Genomic DNA, 18,755 nt, shown 5'->3' on the forward strand with positions numbered 1-18,755 from the left:
CCTTTAAAATGAGAACTAACAACATTTTGTGAATGTTGTCCTCTTGCTTGAGACTCTCTCAAAATTTCTAAAAATAATACAGAGAATATCTCATCTTAACAATAGAATAAGACTTGAAATTACGCAATGCAGTTTGTTTTTTTGTGTCAATTCCTTGTTTAAAACTTCATCCGTGCTAATTCTTGGAAGACGTTCAGTAAAGCTTGAATACATGCAAGACCAATCCACACTGGTCGGTCATTCTCGCAGAAGAGTTTTGAGACCCTACTGTGCATTGGTGGTAGGAAGTTTCAATGCAATGCGCTTCTTATAAGATAATCCAATGCTATGCATCAGTTGCATTAGAGTGGGACAGGCAGGGTAGTGATTTCGAAAGATGCGTTATGACTAATCTGTGTGGACTGGTTTTGAACACGAGGCGTGATTTTTAGTCGTACAGCGAAGCCGTATAGACTTTAGTTTTTCACCTTTCTGTATTCCTGTGCAAGCCTACTGGTGCCCCAACATTGGTGGCGGTGATACTTCTCTCCAAGAGCAGGAATTTGGTACTTTGTGAAAAACCCTTCAGTAAAAATTTGTTCACAAACAGTCTCCATTGGATCAGGAAAGTATTTCTAAGCCCCCAAAAAATGCCTAATTTGTAATTACTGTTGGAGGAGGGTTTTGTTTGTCACGCGGTTCTACCTCAAAGCTGAAGCCTCAAGTTAGTCCCTCTACTTTTGTCCGTCTATGTAAATGAAAATTTATTTCAGTGTACAGTATTTAATTTTATTTGTGTGTGTTAAGCTATAAGATTTAGGTAAGTGAAGTCAAGTATACTTCACTTCATTTCAAAATTTGTATGTAATACATTCAAAGAGTTATATTTTTTACATGACTTTCTTTTCTTTTCACAGAATTTTCAAAGGTAAATCTTATGATCTTTAGCCGTAGGTATTTTAAATTGTAAAATTTTTATCAAACTTGTTGTTTTCTTCAATGTTTCACTTTACAATATACGGTACTTGTGAATTTGATACTCAGTTTCATTTATTCACTACTCAATCGCTTTAACTTCAATCAGCCTAACTGAATTTCTTCCTCCCTAATTTCTTCTCCTGTTACTTTTTTCCAACATAAACTAAGTTATGTGCTACAGCGTAAAGAAAGCGGCAAAAATACAATATCTAAAACCTTGCTGGCTCCAAAAAATTCATTTATACAAGTATGCATATATTTTCAAAGGTTTTCAGTCAAAAATTTAAGGCAAGAAAAGGACGGAACAAAAATAGATTTGGGTCGATTTCTTAAACGTTTATTTAAATATTATATGTACAATTGCACGGAAATCAAAAACCTATGATACAAATTGAACACGTTAAGTTTCAAGTTTACAGAGGACAGTACAAACGTATTTATTCCTTGCGTAATGCTTGCTTTCTAAGGCTGAGATTACTGGAGATTTCTCAGAGGAAGGAAGTAATTGATTCGGCATGTCCTAAAAAGAATGAAAATTGAATTCAAGATGTAAGAGATAGACATATTTATTTTTGTACATACGGTAAGCAATATTTCTGTGCTTACGTTTGAAGAAGGGAAAAAATTCTCTGGTATTTGCCAGTATTAATGGGATGTCCCATCGAATACTTCAAACACTGACAAGCCATGAAAAATAAATGGTGTGGTAATTTTGTATCATATGAACCTATCTACATTGAACTCTGGCAAGGCGAGACCTTATTATCATGAATGTTCATGGGCAAATGTCATTAACAGCAGGTAGAATCTCCAAGCGTTCTGCATGTTTTTTGTGCAAGATGATACGAAGATAGGTAATTTCAAACTTCCACCAAATTCAACTGAAAAAATGACTCATGTGCAGGGAAGTCTTTGTCTCTTTTGCAATATTAAGTTTTAAACTTTCAGTAGAAGGAAGTCATCTAGTACAAAAAGAAATAAAGTCAGCATATAAGGGCATACAACTGAAATGAGCACTAGTGCTCCTGTTCATTCAGAGGCCTGGTTTTGTTGAGTACAAAGCATATCTCCCTTTGAATATTAGGAGGCAGGCCAAGTTGAAGGAGAAGTATTTTTACCTTCAAAATACTGCTAAGGAATAATGATGGCAAAAAACTTCCAAGTTTCAACAGGAAACCCCCCTCGAAACCTACAGATAATTACACACTTGAAGGGCCCTGCTCATGAATTTACCAACGGAATTTTTCAAAAATCTTAGATCCTTATTGATACTTCTCAGGACAGCCTCGGAACATTAAATGCAAAAACAAACAAAAGAAAAAATATTCTGGAACAGGCCTTTTACAATTTTTTTTAACCTCAAAACTTGATTTTTTGAAAGTAACAAAGGAGTTACTTGACATACTCATACACTGGACCCTTTAATTGCGATGAAAATCAGCCGTTACCTATTAAATGCAATTTAAAATTAGAACACGATACAAACCAAATGTACTGAAGACATGCAAAAAGGCCCTCTCAGTGAAAAATAAAAAAAAAAATGAGAGTAAAAGCTTACAACATTAACGATAACAGAAAGTACGGCTTGGAACTCTCACCAGATGATCTTTACAATATTAGAACGCACTTTGAATCAATTGCATGATGAAAATTAATTTTTCTCATCTAAAACTGATTTTTACGTAGTGCTTAACTATTCAGTTTTCATCTTGAGAGCGCCTTCATCCGACTTCATCACAAATGTAACTGTCATGAGTAAAGGGCCTTGCGTGTCGAGAGGCAAATTTTTTGAGCTTGAGCATGGCTCATTATATCTTTCCATAAGTAGTTTTTCTCTAGATACTACGTTCTTTCAGCAGCTAATATTAAACGGCTGCGACTAAAGTTTGGTTCAAAATCAAAACGTATTTTTCGTGCTGAAATGTTGGTAAAACAATCCTCTAAGTAGTGACATCAATACCTGCTTTAAAACACGATGGCTCCTTCTCCCATGGATGATCACAACTAATAAAACTGTATTTTCAATTAATTTTAACTGAACTTGTTCCTTATTATTCAATGATACCAACACAAATGACGATGAGATCACAAATAAACGAAAATTCAGAACTAAAATTATTGATAGCAATAGCCTCATTCATTTCAGTAAAATGTAAAATCAAGACATGACATCCCGAGCATACAAAATCTGATTTTCAGACATTCATGAAAGACTTAGGATTGATTTTTTTTTTCAAAAAAAGAAAATAATACATGAATTCATCTGAAACCAGCATAATCTGATGAGAAAAGAAGAAGTGAACAAAATATGAGTAATCTTCTTGTCATAATCTTTCTGACGTTCATAAAATACAAAAATTACTTCTGTAAAAAAACCCTGTGACAGAGACTCACTGACTTTAAACAAATTAAATTTCAATAAATAAGCTAGCTTTGCAAAAGAAAAAAAAAATATTGTATATAATTGTAATCGTTTACAGGAATAGGGACACTAACTAATGCAAGAGAAACAGTTTCCTGAAGAGCGAGTCATGCCACATTAGAATAAAAAATCTTAACTTGAGGTTCTAATGAGAAATAGTCAGCAGCAGTGCCTTAAAAAATAACCTTCAAGCAGTTTAGTTCATTTTTCGAAGACAAGAGCATATGTAATTGTACGAGTACAATATGGAAGATGGAGATTTCGCATCCCACAAGGATTTTCAATTTAAAAATTTATGATGACGTAAAATTTCATGAGAAACATGATGGTGCCACTTGGTTATCTGTACACTAAACTCCCAGGCTCAGTTGGGGCCAGAATGGAGGTGATCACCAACGTCAGGGTGAGAGTCTACCTCTGTGTCCGATTAAATTCTCCATGCACAGGTAGAGAGTAGATACATCAGTAGGGTTAGTACTTAATAAGAGTGTTCCAAAGCTGCAGCCTTAGGCCTTACTAATGTATTTTTGCATATCTATGCATGGAGAGTTTGACTGGACATAGAGGTGGACTCTCATCGTGATGTAGGTGATCCCTCCATTACAGCCTTAACTTTGAGAGCTTCTTTTGGGCTCGGGAGTTTGTTTCAGGAAAACCAGTGGCCCGATTCCATTTCTATGAAATTTTGTTTAAGAAAAAGTACCCAAAACTTGAATCTCTGCGACACGCAAGAGCTCCATTCTGAGACAGACACATGGCAGATCTAAACTATGAGCAACTTTTTCTCGAAACTATAATTTTGAAAACATTATGTACTTTGAAGAATTATAAATCGAATTTGATTGGACACTCTAATGATAACATGTTTGTAAAAGACACTCTAGGCATTAGTCTTGACATCTTGAATTTGAGTTTTTCTGTACTAAGGTCTCTTTTTCTGTGGACTACCACATTTTAAGGAGATTATTCCTGTCATGTGGACGTGAATACTTGTTTGACTTGCATTTTAGAGTACATTGAGATTTTGTTTCAAAGTCAAAATTTAAAAGAAACAACAACGGGGAAAAAATCATTACTTCATTCCTTGGAAATGAAACAAGATAGGAGACTTACATTTTTTGGCAAATCTAGTCTTAGTCGACAAGTAAAAAATAAAAAATGAAAATTAAGATTTACAACAACCTAACAACGAGACGAAAATAAATAATTTGAATAGTACTGCTTTCGAAAAAAAAGAACACCAAATTACGAATAATACAAGATACGCTTACGAAAAATGTAAAAAGTGCACGGCATAGACGGATAAATTCCTTAGACTTCACTGCTAACAGGCTCTCGAGCATGGTGGGTCCGCACATGTTTATTGTGATTGGATTTAGTAGTAGATAGCTTCCCACAAATGTGACATGAAAAAGGTTTGAAGCCTGTATGAATTTTGAGATGCTCACTTAAATAGTAGCTTCTATGAAATGTTTTTTTACACACCTCGCAGGTGAATCGTTTCTCTTGCTCATGTTCCCGAACGTGACGAATACAATTATACTGATGAATAAACTGCTTCCCACAATGATTGCATGAGAATGGTCTAGTTTTTGAGTGAGATCTTTCATGAGCTTGTAAATCCGTTAAATGAACAAAAGCTGCATTGCATAGCTTACACTTGTGAGGTTTCAACTTTCGCGACATGTGTATCCAACGATGAGCGTTGAGGTTCCATTTTGTAGTGAAGTTCTTATTGCAAATATCGCAAGAGTACGGCTTTTTGCCAGAATGTGTCTGCAAGTGACTGGCCAAGGAGGTTCTTAAAAATGTCTGTTTGCAAACTGGACAAGACACATTTTCCCTATTTTCGCGTTCTACTTTCGGCAAAAAGCTTTGATCGTGCATGCGTCTGATATGCCGTGTCAGACTTGATAAATGCATAAACTTCCTTGAACAAAACCTACAAGCTTTAGGTTTTCCATGTGTTTCAGCATGCCAAAAAAGTCTCTTTTTTGAGTGGAAAAGTTCACCACAGTCACAAAAGTAATCTTTGATTTTTTTGCCTAATTTTGCATGAACAACTCTTCGATGTTGGATGAGGTTGGAATAGCTTTTGAAGCAAACATTATCAGGGCAGAGTTTGCATTTAATTGGAGCTCTATTAAGGTGTACATTCATGTGTTCTTGAAGCTTCTGTTTGGTGACAAAAGATTTATTACAACTTGAACAAGAATATGGCCTTATTGATAAATGACGTTTTCGATGAAGCTGCAGACCTGCTCGAGTGTTAAAATATTTACCACAAATCGTGCACTCCAAGGGATGAACAGTGCGAACATGTGTTTTGAAGTCAATACTTGAAGTAAAAACTTCAAGACATGTTGGGCATTGGTTTGACTTCAAACTGTGGACTAGATTGACATGCTCTGATAATAACTTTTGAGACTCGAAGTCCATGCTACAGCAAATACATTGAAACCTCTTCTTATCATCACACTTTTTCTCATCCATCTCTGACGTAGTGCTGAAATTTCTCATGTCTTTGGAGCTTCCAGCAAGCGGATCTTCATTCTTGACAGAGCATGATTGAATGTGAATTTTGTAGCGGTCAGGGTGACTGAAGCTAGCAGAGCATGTCGGGCACTTCTCTGGCTTCACATCCTCTCCCTGTTCCCGGAGTCCTTTATTTTCAGCTTCTTGTTTCACTTCATATAAAATTTGGTAGGGTGGAGAGCTGTTGTCACACTGTAAACAGGACAAGAAAATATTGTTAGAAAAAACAGCACATTAAAAAAAGGAACCCTCAGATCTATTCCTATGCTCTTTGATTTTCCTGGGCGCTGGGAATTAATTGAAATAATAATTGTATCAAGAGACAAGTAGGCGAGCATGTTTATGATCTTTGGATACACTCACACAGATCAAAAAACTAAATACTTTACATCTAGAGGGCTGGAGGAATGAAATTTCTTAAATGTTCATTTTCAAGTGATAATATAACGCAAAAATGAATCATTCCAAGTTTGAGACATTAGGTATCTGCCAGACCAGTTAGCAGAGACTGCAAGCTTCATGAAAAATTATAGCCCCCTGAAGTAAACTTCCACCAATAAAATAACCAACATTTCTCATATACTCCACTCAATGCTTGCTACCAACATTTCCCTGATTGCTACTGGAAATTAATACACTAAAAAAGGAAAACAACTGGAATAACTAGAAACTTGAAAAACCTCCATAGGTATAGAGATGATTCCATATTGATGGTGAAACTGTTAAACTAGGGATCTTGACAGCAATGTTTGAAAATTCAAGATCTCCAAGAGTTTGAAGAGAATACTACTATTTATTGGAATTTATTATGCAAAATTTTCAGAGAATGTTGTTGATAGAGTGAAGAAAATTTTATGGAAAAACGATGATCAGGCAGTTTTTAGAAAAATGAGACTTGACAAAAGATTACATTCCAAAAAAATACAAGGTTTCATACTTTCATGATTGATTGGTTTAACACTGCCTATTGTGACAATACCTGAAGTACAACTATCAATTATTTTATGGAATGTTTACTACATTTTTTATTGATAATAATAAAAAAACTAGGATAGTTTAATGGTCTGCCTTATCGATTACTTCATGATGTTTGAAGAAATTAATTGAAAAAAATCAGAGAGGTAAAAATACACAACCTAGCTTTGGTCGATGAAGGATGATAAAACTTACATGATTGCTCCACAGGGAGTTTTCACTCATACTGTCTTGACCAGAAAGTTCTCCATGGGGAGGCATCATCTCATCAGTTTCTATATTAATGATTGGTGAAAGTATCACAGAATCATCATCAATGTCATCAGGGTCGTCTACATCTTCCTCCGAGTCAAGAGGATCTCCTTGATGGAAATAAGACCCGCTTCCATTCTTGTCTTTACTGTGATGGTTGCTTTCCCTCTCATTTCTTTTAGCAGTCTGTGAGGAAAATAGGAAAATCATTATTGCAAGAGACTAGGTAACAAGAGAAAAATAATAGGGTAGTACATTTCATTATTATATTATTTGACATTTCTAATATTTTGACAGTTTAAATTCCCGAGAAATCTTTGACTGGAAACTGATACGTAAAAGCTATTTGGGCTCATTTATTTAGTGGTAAGAGCTAGGACATGATGTGTTAAAATTAGTGTACTTTGCCGAATAAGTTTATGCACCTTTAAAGAACGACTGAAGATCATGTGACGTCATTTATGCATTAAAAATAAATTAAAAAATCAAAATTATGAATCTTCTGTCGCAGTCTGAAAGTGCGTAAAGTTAATAGGCCTGGACTAAAGTTGAGTATCTTCGGGCAGAGCCAATATGACAGCAATTACACAGGTCTACACCAAAAAAACTACTTGAGATTTGATGGCAGATTCTAAGGTAATTTTCAGCATTATGGCCAAAAACGATCTGTTCTTTTCAAGAAAAAAAAAATGCTGTTCCAAAATAAATACATTTTTTCAGGAAACTGATGCATGCCAGAGACGAACCAAGCTAATTTACAGATTCAGCAGCCCAAAACACCAAATTAATGTGTGTAAAATATATGTTGCATGCCTAAAAAGATTTCCATGTGAAGTCTGATAATACGATTTTCTTGGTTGTAGCGTACTTCATCCGCCTACCTACATATTTCTCAAATATAAAAATGGTTCGTTTGTTTTGCATCTGACGACTAAAATATTGTCTTATTTTGTATCTGACAGTGCTGCTGCCATTTAATTTTTGCTACAAAAGCTGAAAACAACCTTAGCTTTATCTTGTCACCCACCAATTTCCAAACTGACCCTGCACACTGCAGGAATTTGGTGGCCATATTGATTTTAATTTCTTCATTTCATTGTATTTTCTTCATGATCCTGATGTACTTAGTTATAATTGCACCAAAGTTATTTGAGCTACCATTTTTGCGCTAATCACCTCAAAAGTTTGAGTTACTTCTTACCCATTTCATTTCAGCGGAAGACAAGTGGGCATTGTGAAGAGTAATTTGTAGACATCTTCAAATATGCAAGAGAAGGAGGAAAATAGGAGGCAGGAGTCCATAAGAGCTACGTTTTACCAGACTTCTCTCAGCTTGCATCTGTGTTAAGCCGGGATTTCATCCAAATGTTTATCAGCGCAGGTCGGTAGAGCCCAACGCCAATTGTTATGAGAGCCTTTGTTATAAGTTACTTTCGCCAGGTGACATCGCCGGACAGGCGGTACAGCCGGTAGGGGGACAGCATTTGGAGGAAATCCCGGCTTTAGGGTGCAAATTCTGAAAGTGCTCTGCTCTATTCAGCTGATTTTTGGATTGCAAGAAACATTGAATAGAAAATAATTGTAACTCCTGAGGCAATATGCGCGAAAACGGTGGCTTGAAGAACATCGGCGCAATTGTAACTTGTCATCAGGATCATGAGATGAAAGTCAATAAAAAATTGAAGTCAATATGGGCACAAAATTGCATAAGCAGTGAAAAAAACTGAGGTCATTTCGGGACTCTGCACTAAAAATTACAGAGGGACCAATTTCCACAGCACTCTCAATTTTTTTTTGCAGACCTGTTACCGCAGGTAATTAAATAGCTAGTATAAGGAAAATTACCTCAATATCATCACAGATGACAAATTCTTCATCGTCACTATCTGAAAGTAGGCTTTCCATTGAGCTATGATGACTTCTTGGGCTTGAGATATTAGAGCTGACAGGAAAATCTCTGCAGTGTTCCGGAGCAATGAACATCTCATCGTCATTTTGACTACTACTAGCTGCTTCAGAGAAATATAATCCATTCTGAATATCAGTGCTGCTTGGTTCTTCCACTGGAAGTGAATCAGATGGAATGCTATTCACTTCAGTTTCGTTGTACTCATCTTGAGAAATGATCTGATGGCTATTAGAGATCACTGTCCCTATGTTTGTATTATGATTTTGATTATCAAGGTCAAGGAAATCGCCTTCACAATTTTCAGAGCATGGATTCGTTGCGTCTTGCCTTTCACAATTGTATCTGTTCTCCGCTTCATTATTATGAGAATCATCACCTTCTCTATTAGTTTTGTCTGCGCAGACGTTGGTGTCAGAGCTAGCATGAGTTGCCCCATTTTGGATATCACTGTTTAGAACTGGAGGAGGGTTAAAGGGAATTTCTGGAATTTCAGTAGTCTGGTTAGAGAGCGGATCTATTTCTGTTGTTCCACTACTCCTTTCTTGGGTATTTACTTGGCCATGAGGAAATGGGGTCATTGGAGGATATGATGTTGGCAAAGTTGGATAATCATAGTTATACACAGGTTGATAAGGATTGTAGTTGACAGGATACGGTTCAGGATTACCTGATATTTGAGGCAACTGCTGAGAAGGAGGGCTGACAATTACAGGAATCGTAGTTGAATTTGGGGGATTTGGAACATTTGCCGTAATGACCGTATTGTGATAGTTGCCATTGTTGACTGGTCCGTAGTTGTTAACAAACTGCTGATACATCACCGAAGGGACATTGTTAATGTTTCCATTGTCAGGAGAGCCGCTTGCTGGATCAGGCTTCTTGTTGATGGTGTTGACAAAAGCTGCTATAACGCTTTCCTTCGGATGAGTGTTGAGATGGTCAGCAAGTGTTATTCCACTTCGCAAGTACAGAGTACAGACGGGGCAACTAACTTGATCATCCATTTTGGCTGAAAGGCAGTGATCAAGTGAGCAATGATAAGTAAAATTTTAGGAGACAAGTCAGGAACGAGAACAATTTTCAGATTCCTTCAGACGGTTTGAAGAGAGGTTGAAAGAATCCTTGATAAAAACTGGGAGACCTTCCTGACCAGACAACTAGTTTTCATGGATAGTGGCATTGCAGAACACACAAGGCGATGGTTAGAAAACTTTTAAACCACTTTCCTACGGACAAATGAACACTTAGTACAAGAATAAAATACTTTACACGGTTTAGAACTGAAGAAAACAGGCCAGTCTAAGCCCTAAAAGATGTCTTTAGGAGCTCAGTGGCCATGTTTTCACACATTCGTATGTCAATAATGCAATCGTATCAAAATCGTGTAGACAAAACAATCGACAAATGAATTCATAAAATACTTTACACGGTTTAGAACTGAAGAAAACAGGCCAGTCTAAGCCCTAAAAGATGTCTTTAGGAGCTCAGTGGCCATGTTTTCACACTTCGTATGTCAATAATGCAATCGTATCAAAATCGTGTAGACAAAACAATCGACAAATGAATTCCAAACAATAGATATGACGTCACAATTGTGATAAACTTCAGAAAGTTTATGTCTACAGCTTCAAATTTCTCCATTGTCTACAGCAAAACATAAAATAGAATCTAAAAAAACTCTTAAGAGCACTTTAAAATTTTGATCTGTCTTTCAAATATAATTTTAAAATTTTTAAAGTTTTGGATTCTTATGCTGAGAGGATATGGTTTAATGAAATAATGTTCTTAGGGAAATTTGCGGATCTGAAGGTACATCACCGAGGTTGGTAGTCGTGGTCCTTCTGTTTTGACTGTTTTGAAGCCTATTTCAGAAGTGTGTGAAAATCGTGGAAATGGCGGACACGTAAGTTAAACAATTTTGACTTTTTATCTACTTTAATCCTCGTTCTTAGCGAATCATTTTCCTAGCCAAGTCTCTGCATCAACTTAAGTTGCATTCGAAATTATGATTAATGTCAATTGCTACCTGTCAATAATGTGAAACCCATCACTGACGCACCGGGCCGAATCGTGGTTTATCCCATTTCTCGCCAGCCTTTTGCCATTCAGAGACCAGAACTTCAATTTGTTCATTAACATTGACAAAATTTTCTGCCATCGTTATTTCTCTAGTCACAGTGGCCAGTCACCACCTCTATTCTTCTTACTATTTTTGAGGAACTTAGTTGCGTCGGGGTCAATGCGACTCCCCCAGGCATGCTTGACAGCAGCCTTTAGCTCTTTAGGATTTCTCCTTACTGCCAGTTCCTTTTGAATCGCTCTTCTTTCCAGTTTGAAAAGTATGTTATCCATCACTTTTTTCTACTTCATGAAAATGTGAAGATGAGTTCATGTACTTTTGGTTGAAGGAGAATGTAAACAAAATTCCCATGTGTAGATGAATACCAGCATCGGATTTTGAGTCTAGTTATGCCTAGATTATTGTCTTTTGAGTTACTTATTATAAGTATTAACGATTCATGACTAGCCGTGTCACCTCCAGTGGGCTGGTTTGCTTTCTTAGCATGGGTCTGGGTCATACCTAACCTCATTCTTTGTAATAGCAAGTGTCAAGCCAACCACGCAATGAAGACTTCTTAAATTTTGGTTTAGTAACCTTGACAAGAATTTTTTGTAAGTGATGGTGTACTTTAATTTTACAGTCCAGCGAAGAGTCCTGCAAAACCCGCAGCCAAAGCAGGCGTCAAGGCTGCGACCAAAGCAGCAAAGGCTGCTGGAGCTAAAGCCGCTGGTAAAGAAAAGAAAGTTGTCAAGAAAAGGAAAGTAACTGCAAAGGATTTTCCAGCTAAGAAATTACCAGCAGTACCAGAGTCCATACTCAAGAAACGTAAACGCAGGGATGAACGGACACAGCGTCAACTCTTCCGATCAGTCAAGGTGCAAATTCTTTTGTTTATTTCAATCAGCAAGTTTTTCTTAGAAAGTTTTCTATGGGGTTGGTTGGAGAGTAATTGGAGATGATCCTAGGTTACAGGCTCATGAATGTATCTTATTAACATCCCAGAAAACGAATTTACCGTCCGGAGCAAAAAGTCTGTCAGTGTATAGTTTTCCAATTTTCAATTTATCTTTCCTGCCCTTTGGTTTAAGCACATACTTCTATTATCATAAAGGAAATTGGGTTGGAATTTTATCTCTAATGAAAAGTCCAAGAGGATTTAAACCTCATTTTTTTTATAGTTTCTGCCAACAATTCTTTGCATTAATTTTGCAGACTGCATATTGGGCTGGATTTAACTATTTCCAGACTTTCATTTCCTTTTTTATTCTATATTTCATATCACATAGAGTTCTGTCATCGTATTGAGCAACACAGCTCCATTCTAATCAACTGCATAGTTGATGTCCAGAGCAAGATCTCGGTAACTTCAATGCAGATTTGACAATTTTTCTTCTGTTACTGAAGCTCCTGATTTCTCTCATGCTCAATTTTTTTAGATGCTTCTAGAAGTATGACTTATTTACAAGTTTCACTTATTTTAGAGGGAAAATATTCCCCCAGTCAAAATAGCTGCTGTAGTGGAAGTGACTGGGTCAGTTGTGCTGGTCACAGAATTGGATTTTGATGCTTGATTCTTGTAGATTACCTAGTAACAATAATAATAATATCAGTCCAAACAGCAATTGTATGTTGAATATTAACTGTGATATGGTGCCTTCAAAAACTTGATTTGTGATGTAATCCACCACGGTAGTAAGTATGTGACATGTTGTGCACAACCGCTGTGGTTGACGTCAAAAACCCGACCTTTCAAGGGGTGTTATCTCTGTTAATATTGAACATAGAAATTTTCTGTTTGGACATATCTTATTATTTTTAGCTAATCTACAAGAATCAAGCATCAAAACACAATTCTGTCACCAGTAAAACTGGCCATTGTCCCTCAGTATAGTTCAGATGCATTACATTCTCATGACCAAATATAACCTTTCGTTCTCAAAAATCTAGTGTTCTCATCCATATTCATACTTTTACAGGGTAACCTCAACAGGATTAAGAAACGAAGAACTATTTTCTTGCGAGCTGAGAAATATGTTAAGGAATACAGAATGAAAGAACGAGCTGAACTTAAAATTGCTCGTGATGCCCGTAAGCGCGGCAATTATTATATTCCAGGAGAAGCCAAATTGGCTTTCGTCGTCAGATTGAAGGGGTAAGTTCAAGAATCCATTTTTTCCTGAAATGCTTGGGATACTGCCCTTTTTTTCAGCTTTTCTCGAGGCCTATCTACCCTATCTTACCTACTTTGTAGGTAAAAAATGCGCTACTTATGCAAGGCTCAAATTTATCCTCTACTTTAAATTCTATAGCAGCAGTGCCTCAATCAAACATTTTCAGAACACAATTTTGACTCGATTACCTCCAGCATGAAACAAATTAAAATCTTATGTGGCAAGGACATTACTTGAGTTCTTGGAAGTTTGCATCTTGAGGTTCCTAGTATGCTTATCAGTGCCAATCATCAGCATTTTGGAACTTTCTGCACCGCCAAGATCTCCATCTTAAAAGAGCCAATGGACTAAAAGTGGATGATAGGGTTACCTTTCAACCAAAAGCCCGATTACTTGATAATATTTTACATCCTGTTTCCAACATTTCTCATTATCTTGGCAAGCAGTGTAACGCTGTAGCTTTTAGTCAACTTGGCAACAATTCATTACTTAATTCCAATGTTTCTGTGCCTGTATTGTCACAGTATGGTTTGCTACTGCATCTTAGAAACTATGTTACTAGTATTTAGGGTAAATTAAATAATAATGGTAGGTGTGGTAGGGTCAAATGAAGTAATTGAGTTAGGCACTTGAGTTAACTTTTTCCTAAATATTTGTTTTCTCTCCTTTCCAGTATCAACAAAATTCCACCAAAACCAAGGAAAGTCATGCAGTTGTTTAGATTGCGCCAAATCAACAATGGTGTTTTTATCAAATTAAACAAGGTAATATTCATATTTAATTTATGATCTTCATACCTTCTTAAATTTAAGCATAGTACCTACCTCCTTGAAGCTTTTCGTCCGACTTCTTTTTGCGGAGAAGTTTTGTCACAGAAAGGAAATACAAGTTCAAACTCTAGCTCACTATGCTGATCACTACAATCTGCTCTCAAGCTTAGTTTGGCAGTGGTACATATCCTTCATACCATACCCTTCTGGAGAGTAACGAGTGAGATAAGGTAATGTGTAAAAAACGTGTGAGATTTCATATGAGAATTTAGCTTTAAGAATTTGTTTTGGGGTTTGTAATTGAATCGGCTTGTAAAAAACATCCGTTCCCCAATACAGTGTTTCAGAATTTGAAAGTCGATTTCATTGTAAGTTACAGATACAATGTGTTTTAAGACGTTAGGTATGTAAAGCAATTTTATTTAAAATCCCCTAAGTGTAATTAAACGTTTACAAAAGAGATCCATCTTATTTATCAGTTTTGTGGGGCGAAAGAAACCACAGCAATTATGTATATATTAGACAATGGACGCGTTGAGTCGGCACAAGCCGATTCAATTTCCTTTGTTGGACAGATTAAACCGCTTCAGCCCAAAGGGCTTTTTATTTATCCGTGGAATGCATGGATCGCGATGGACCAGCCTGAACCAACCTCAACCTACCTCGGAAGAGTGGTCCAAGCGTTCCACTGAAACACATAGAACGCACTGGATCGCGCCAGTGGAACGCGATAAAAAAGTGATGCGTTCCGTTGTGGTCCACTGTGGTTCGGATGAAAAAAAAAGCCCTCAACTGCATCTCATGCTGCCTAATTTTCTGCTCCATTTTATTTTTAAACAAAGAAAGAAACTGTGTGTTGCCTGTTAACTTCATGTTAATTTACACCATACTGTCAAGAATTTTCTAACTAATTTCAAATTTCAGTGGTGCTTGGTTTTCTGTTCAAGAGATAAAGCATCCAAGAAAACCAAGAAAAGTCTGATTTAGTTTTGCTGACTCTGATTGAATCTTTCGCGTAATTCCTCTCGGACATTAAAGAAATCACCCTAACGACGATTGACAAAGCTTCTTTTTCTGTATTGCAGGCTACATTGAATATGCTTAGAATTATTGCTCCTTATGTCACATGGGGCTACCCCAACCTGAAGAGCGTGCGTGAACTGCTGTACAAACGAGGATTCGCCAGGATCCGAGGTCAAAGAATCCCGATCACCTCCAACAGGATGATTGAGACACATTTAAGTGAGTTTGCTAGTTTTTAATTTTTTCTCCAGGATCTGAAGTTCGGCCTGAGAAACTAAACAGGACCAGAGACTTACTTTTAATGTCTATTTCTCTCAGGAGTTTATGGAACAACTTTTAACTTCTTCATGCAGGGGGCAGGTTGTCTTTGGGCTCTGAAATTTTCTGCAATGCGCTAGGTTTTTACTGAAAAGTCCTCCTAATGAGCTGATGAAAGGTGTATTTAATTTTTAGTCAAAGTCGTAATACTCCATAAGAGTTGAAATTCTAAGAACTCAGCAAAAAAATAGAAATGCAAATTTTATAAAAAATGAAATTAAAGAACAATCACATAATGGAAAAAGTAAATCTTGACCTCCAAAATTTTTATGGCACTTCTATAATCTGGTCTGGATTTTGCGGAATTCTCAGAATTTCAAAGAAACGAACAAAAGCTTTGATACAACAAATGTTGTTACTTGTTATGGAGAGGGAGCTGTGTACCTGAAAAATCCTGAGGTAAGAACGCAATCTCTTCAGGAAACAAGCTTACAATTAAGTGGGAAAGCCCATAATTTCCCCAAGTTTTTGAGAATTGACCTACATGTGGATCATGGATCATGGCTAGTTCTGTAAAGACACTGTGAAGTGCTGTCAGCTGCCCATGTGCTAACCCATTCGGATCATTTGACGAGTATACTGGTCAGCGCGCCCCTGGGGTATATCTCAGTTGGCAAGTTAATTCATGCCATCTGTCGGTGTTGCTACGCTTGAGATGCCATTTATCGGAAAAGAGAATAAATACAACCCAAACAATCCTGTAGCAATACTGACAGATGGCGCAAGTTAACTCGTCAACTGAGGTATGTCCCAGGCGCACGCTGCCAAGCATACTCATCAAATGACGCAAATGGCTTACAGACTTAATGGCATTTATGAGAACAAAAACATCAAGATTTTTTTGAAATGTATAATTATGCTCAGTTCGTTTTTCACTGAATGGAATTTTAATTTTCCATCTTACTTAGCTTGCAGTTAAACTCTGATCTAAGTGACAAAAGCACCTTAATGACCAAAATTATTGTTCCTCAAGCCTGCATGGCCCATACCATTGCTGTCACAGAACTAAATGAAATTTGAAAATTGTTTGCAATTACTGTCCCAATTTTTTTGTATATTTCTTAGTGTTATTGTAAAGAAACGTCCCTATAAACGAAAGACAATTTTGGCCTTGTTATCCTCTGAGCTCATATTTTCAGTATACTGGAATATGTAATAACCTAAAAGGACTTTCTTCTGGCATCCTTACAGGCTCAACTTTGATTTGGTCATACTTGTTAGAAAACATTGTTTGTGGACTGCTCCGGTACATTTCTTAAATGTTGGAAAGCAAACATGGTGCTGTAAAGTTTTGCCAAGGTTTCAAATCAAAATTTTATTTCTGTCAATGGAAAATAATTATATCAACACACAGCTGAGTAATGTAAAAAGCCACCAGTGCTCCTGCAATTTTTCGTTTCCCTTCTTACCGTTTTTTTCTTTTTTCCACAGAACGTTACAACATCATCTGTATGGAAGATTTAGTTCATGAAATTTTCACCGTCGGGAGGAACTTCAAATACGCAACGCATTTCCTATGGCCTTTCAAAGTGAGTATCTCCTTTTTGATCATGCAAAGAAATAAAATGATGAAACAAGCATCAAATTAATTCTGTATGAATGGGACCTCTGCCCATTGAAGTCCATCCTAATAAAGGAACAAGGGTTAACCATTGATTTAGTGCCTTGCTTTGAATACAAGGTGAGACTTTATGGGCGCCTCTTACTTCAATTTCTCTGAAGGGGGCTTGGAGATTGGCATGTTCAGCAGCCGGATTGTTGAAACTTCAACTGGCGATGTCGGCAAGATAAGACAAGACATAGCCCTATGTGCGCTGTGTAATATATCGATTTTCGAATCTTGTCGTTCCAACATAAATTTCAACAATCAGACTGCTGGGCTGTCGGCTCTTCTAACACTGCAGTGATAAATATTAATGTAATCTCCTTGTAGAAAAGCGTCATGTAAGTGTCCCACCTGGACTTAGCTCCCTCTTTAGGTGCTGAATTATTGAGTTCAATAGTTTTGCGCAGTAGCAAGATCCATTTTGCTTTTCCGATTGATTATATTGGATTTTTGGCTAATCTATGAAGACCAATTTTGTTTTCCTGCTCATTATGTGTGTAACCATCTATTATTATTTGTAATGAACCTGACACCTGCAAAGGGTCAGTTAAGACACCCATCTTGCCTTTTCTCTACTAATTTCAATTTCTTATTCTTTACAGCTCAACACGCCAACCGGTGGATGGAAGAGGAAGTCTGTTCACTACAACGATGGTGGTGACTTTGGAAACCGAGAAGACTTGGTCAACAAACTTCTCCGATCAATGGTCTAATTTTTTATGTTTTTACTTTTTTTTCATACTCTTGACTTCCATAGAGTCAATAAAACACTGACTTTTGTTAAACATGTGTACAATTATTTATCACCCCTCCAAAACTACCTGCTTGGAATTTGATTAGGTTTTTCTAGCTGAAAAAAATCTTGACAGCATTTAGAGGGAGGGAATCATGTGACGAGGTTCACATCTCGAGGTTTAGATTAAAAATGAACTCGTTTTAAGTCTCATATCCATTATTTTCCGCTTATCTCAAGGTTTTAGTAGAGAACCTTTATAAACAGAGTATGGCCATTTCTGTGCCGGTTTTTCATCGGTCGCGTGAAAATAGGCTGGCACAATGTTCTTACGGCCGTAAATAAACAATCAAGATGGCTGTCATCAGCAAGCAAATTTGAGGTTATGCACACCTTGCATCCTCCTGTGATAAAGGCGAAAGGCAATTTAATAGGGTTTTCATGTGTCATTCGTAGATATGTTAATTTAAATTGTTACTGCCGTATAATCGAAATTTTTGTCAAATTTTAGCTTCTTAGCAATGTTACGGTGAGCCGCCCTCTTGTTTGTTTATTTACAGCCGTAAAAGCATCATGAAGCCTAAAAACTCATTGACCAATCTAAAAGCAGCAGTTTCCCTGCAGTAAAAAGATACGAGTGGCCATACTCTGTCTATAATGGTACTCTAGGTTTCAGCAGGGAAAAATTTACCTCTTACCAGGCTTCAAGCCACCTTGAACTCAATGTTTTCCAAAATGTGACATGGTTCCATACTATACATTGCTCCATTGGTATATCTATAGCCAAAGTACGAAACTTAGCATTTCCGTTCATGGCATTGCAGACTTTCTGTCACACTGTATTCACCCCTGGAAAAAAAAGCAGGGGCATCCTATCTCGGGGTAATACCAGTGGTATTTACCCCTGGGGAAAAAAAAGCAGGGGCCAAGGTAGATTTACACAGGTATGGACAGAACTAAACAACTGGCCTCTGATTGGCTCTCCAACGGCCCCTTAACTTCCGCCATTTTGTATGTTTTGA

The 18,755-nt window shown here is 37.0% G+C and overlaps 2 protein-coding genes across 2 annotated transcripts; one reads left to right on the forward strand and one right to left on the reverse strand.

Moving 5' to 3' along the window:
* Nucleotides 1-4,570: 4,570 nt before the first annotated feature.
* On the reverse strand, nucleotides 4,571-10,392 carry LOC140225190 (uncharacterized). Its single transcript, XM_072303077.1, has 3 exons — nucleotides 8,987-10,392; nucleotides 7,085-7,327; nucleotides 4,571-6,106 (listed from the first exon to the last, which is right to left on the reverse strand). Exons 1-3 carry the CDS (start codon nucleotides 10,052-10,054, stop codon nucleotides 4,691-4,693), a joined length of 2,727 nt encoding a protein of 908 aa, XP_072159178.1. The 5' UTR covers nucleotides 10,055-10,392; the 3' UTR covers nucleotides 4,571-4,690.
* Nucleotides 10,393-10,795: 403 nt separating this feature from the next.
* RpL7 (ribosomal protein L7) lies at nucleotides 10,796-17,785 on the forward strand. The gene is made up of 7 exons (XM_019044180.2): nucleotides 10,796-10,953; nucleotides 11,753-11,987; nucleotides 13,089-13,264; nucleotides 13,957-14,047; nucleotides 15,139-15,295; nucleotides 16,826-16,923; nucleotides 17,603-17,785. Exons 1-7 carry the CDS (start codon nucleotides 10,943-10,945, stop codon nucleotides 17,711-17,713), a joined length of 879 nt encoding a protein of 292 aa, XP_018899725.1. The 5' UTR covers nucleotides 10,796-10,942; the 3' UTR covers nucleotides 17,714-17,785.
* The last annotated feature ends 970 nt before the right edge of the window (nucleotides 17,786-18,755 follow it).

This window comes from Bemisia tabaci, chromosome 1, assembly GCF_918797505.1.
Source record: "Bemisia tabaci chromosome 1, PGI_BMITA_v3".
NCBI lineage: Eukaryota > Metazoa > Arthropoda > Insecta > Hemiptera > Aleyrodidae > Bemisia > Bemisia tabaci.

Excerpts from the sequence above, each read along its gene's own strand:
- LOC140225190 (XM_072303077.1), bottom strand. The coding sequence starts at position 10,054 with ATGGATGATCAAGTTAGTTGCCCCGTCTGTACTCTGTACTTGCGAAGT. Across the intron at positions 7,328-8,986 it reads TCATCTGTGATGATATTGAG|ACTGCTAAAAGAAATGAGAG; the intron begins GTAATTTTCCTT and ends TTTTCCTCACAG. Across the intron at positions 6,107-7,084 it reads ACTCCCTGTGGAGCAATCAT|TGTGACAACAGCTCTCCACC; the intron begins GTAAGTTTTATC and ends TCCTGTTTACAG.
- RpL7 (XM_019044180.2), top strand. Across the intron at positions 15,296-16,825 it reads GATGATTGAGACACATTTAA|AACGTTACAACATCATCTGT; the intron begins GTGAGTTTGCTA and ends TTTTTTCCACAG. Across the intron at positions 16,924-17,602 it reads ATTTCCTATGGCCTTTCAAA|CTCAACACGCCAACCGGTGG; the intron begins GTGAGTATCTCC and ends TATTCTTTACAG.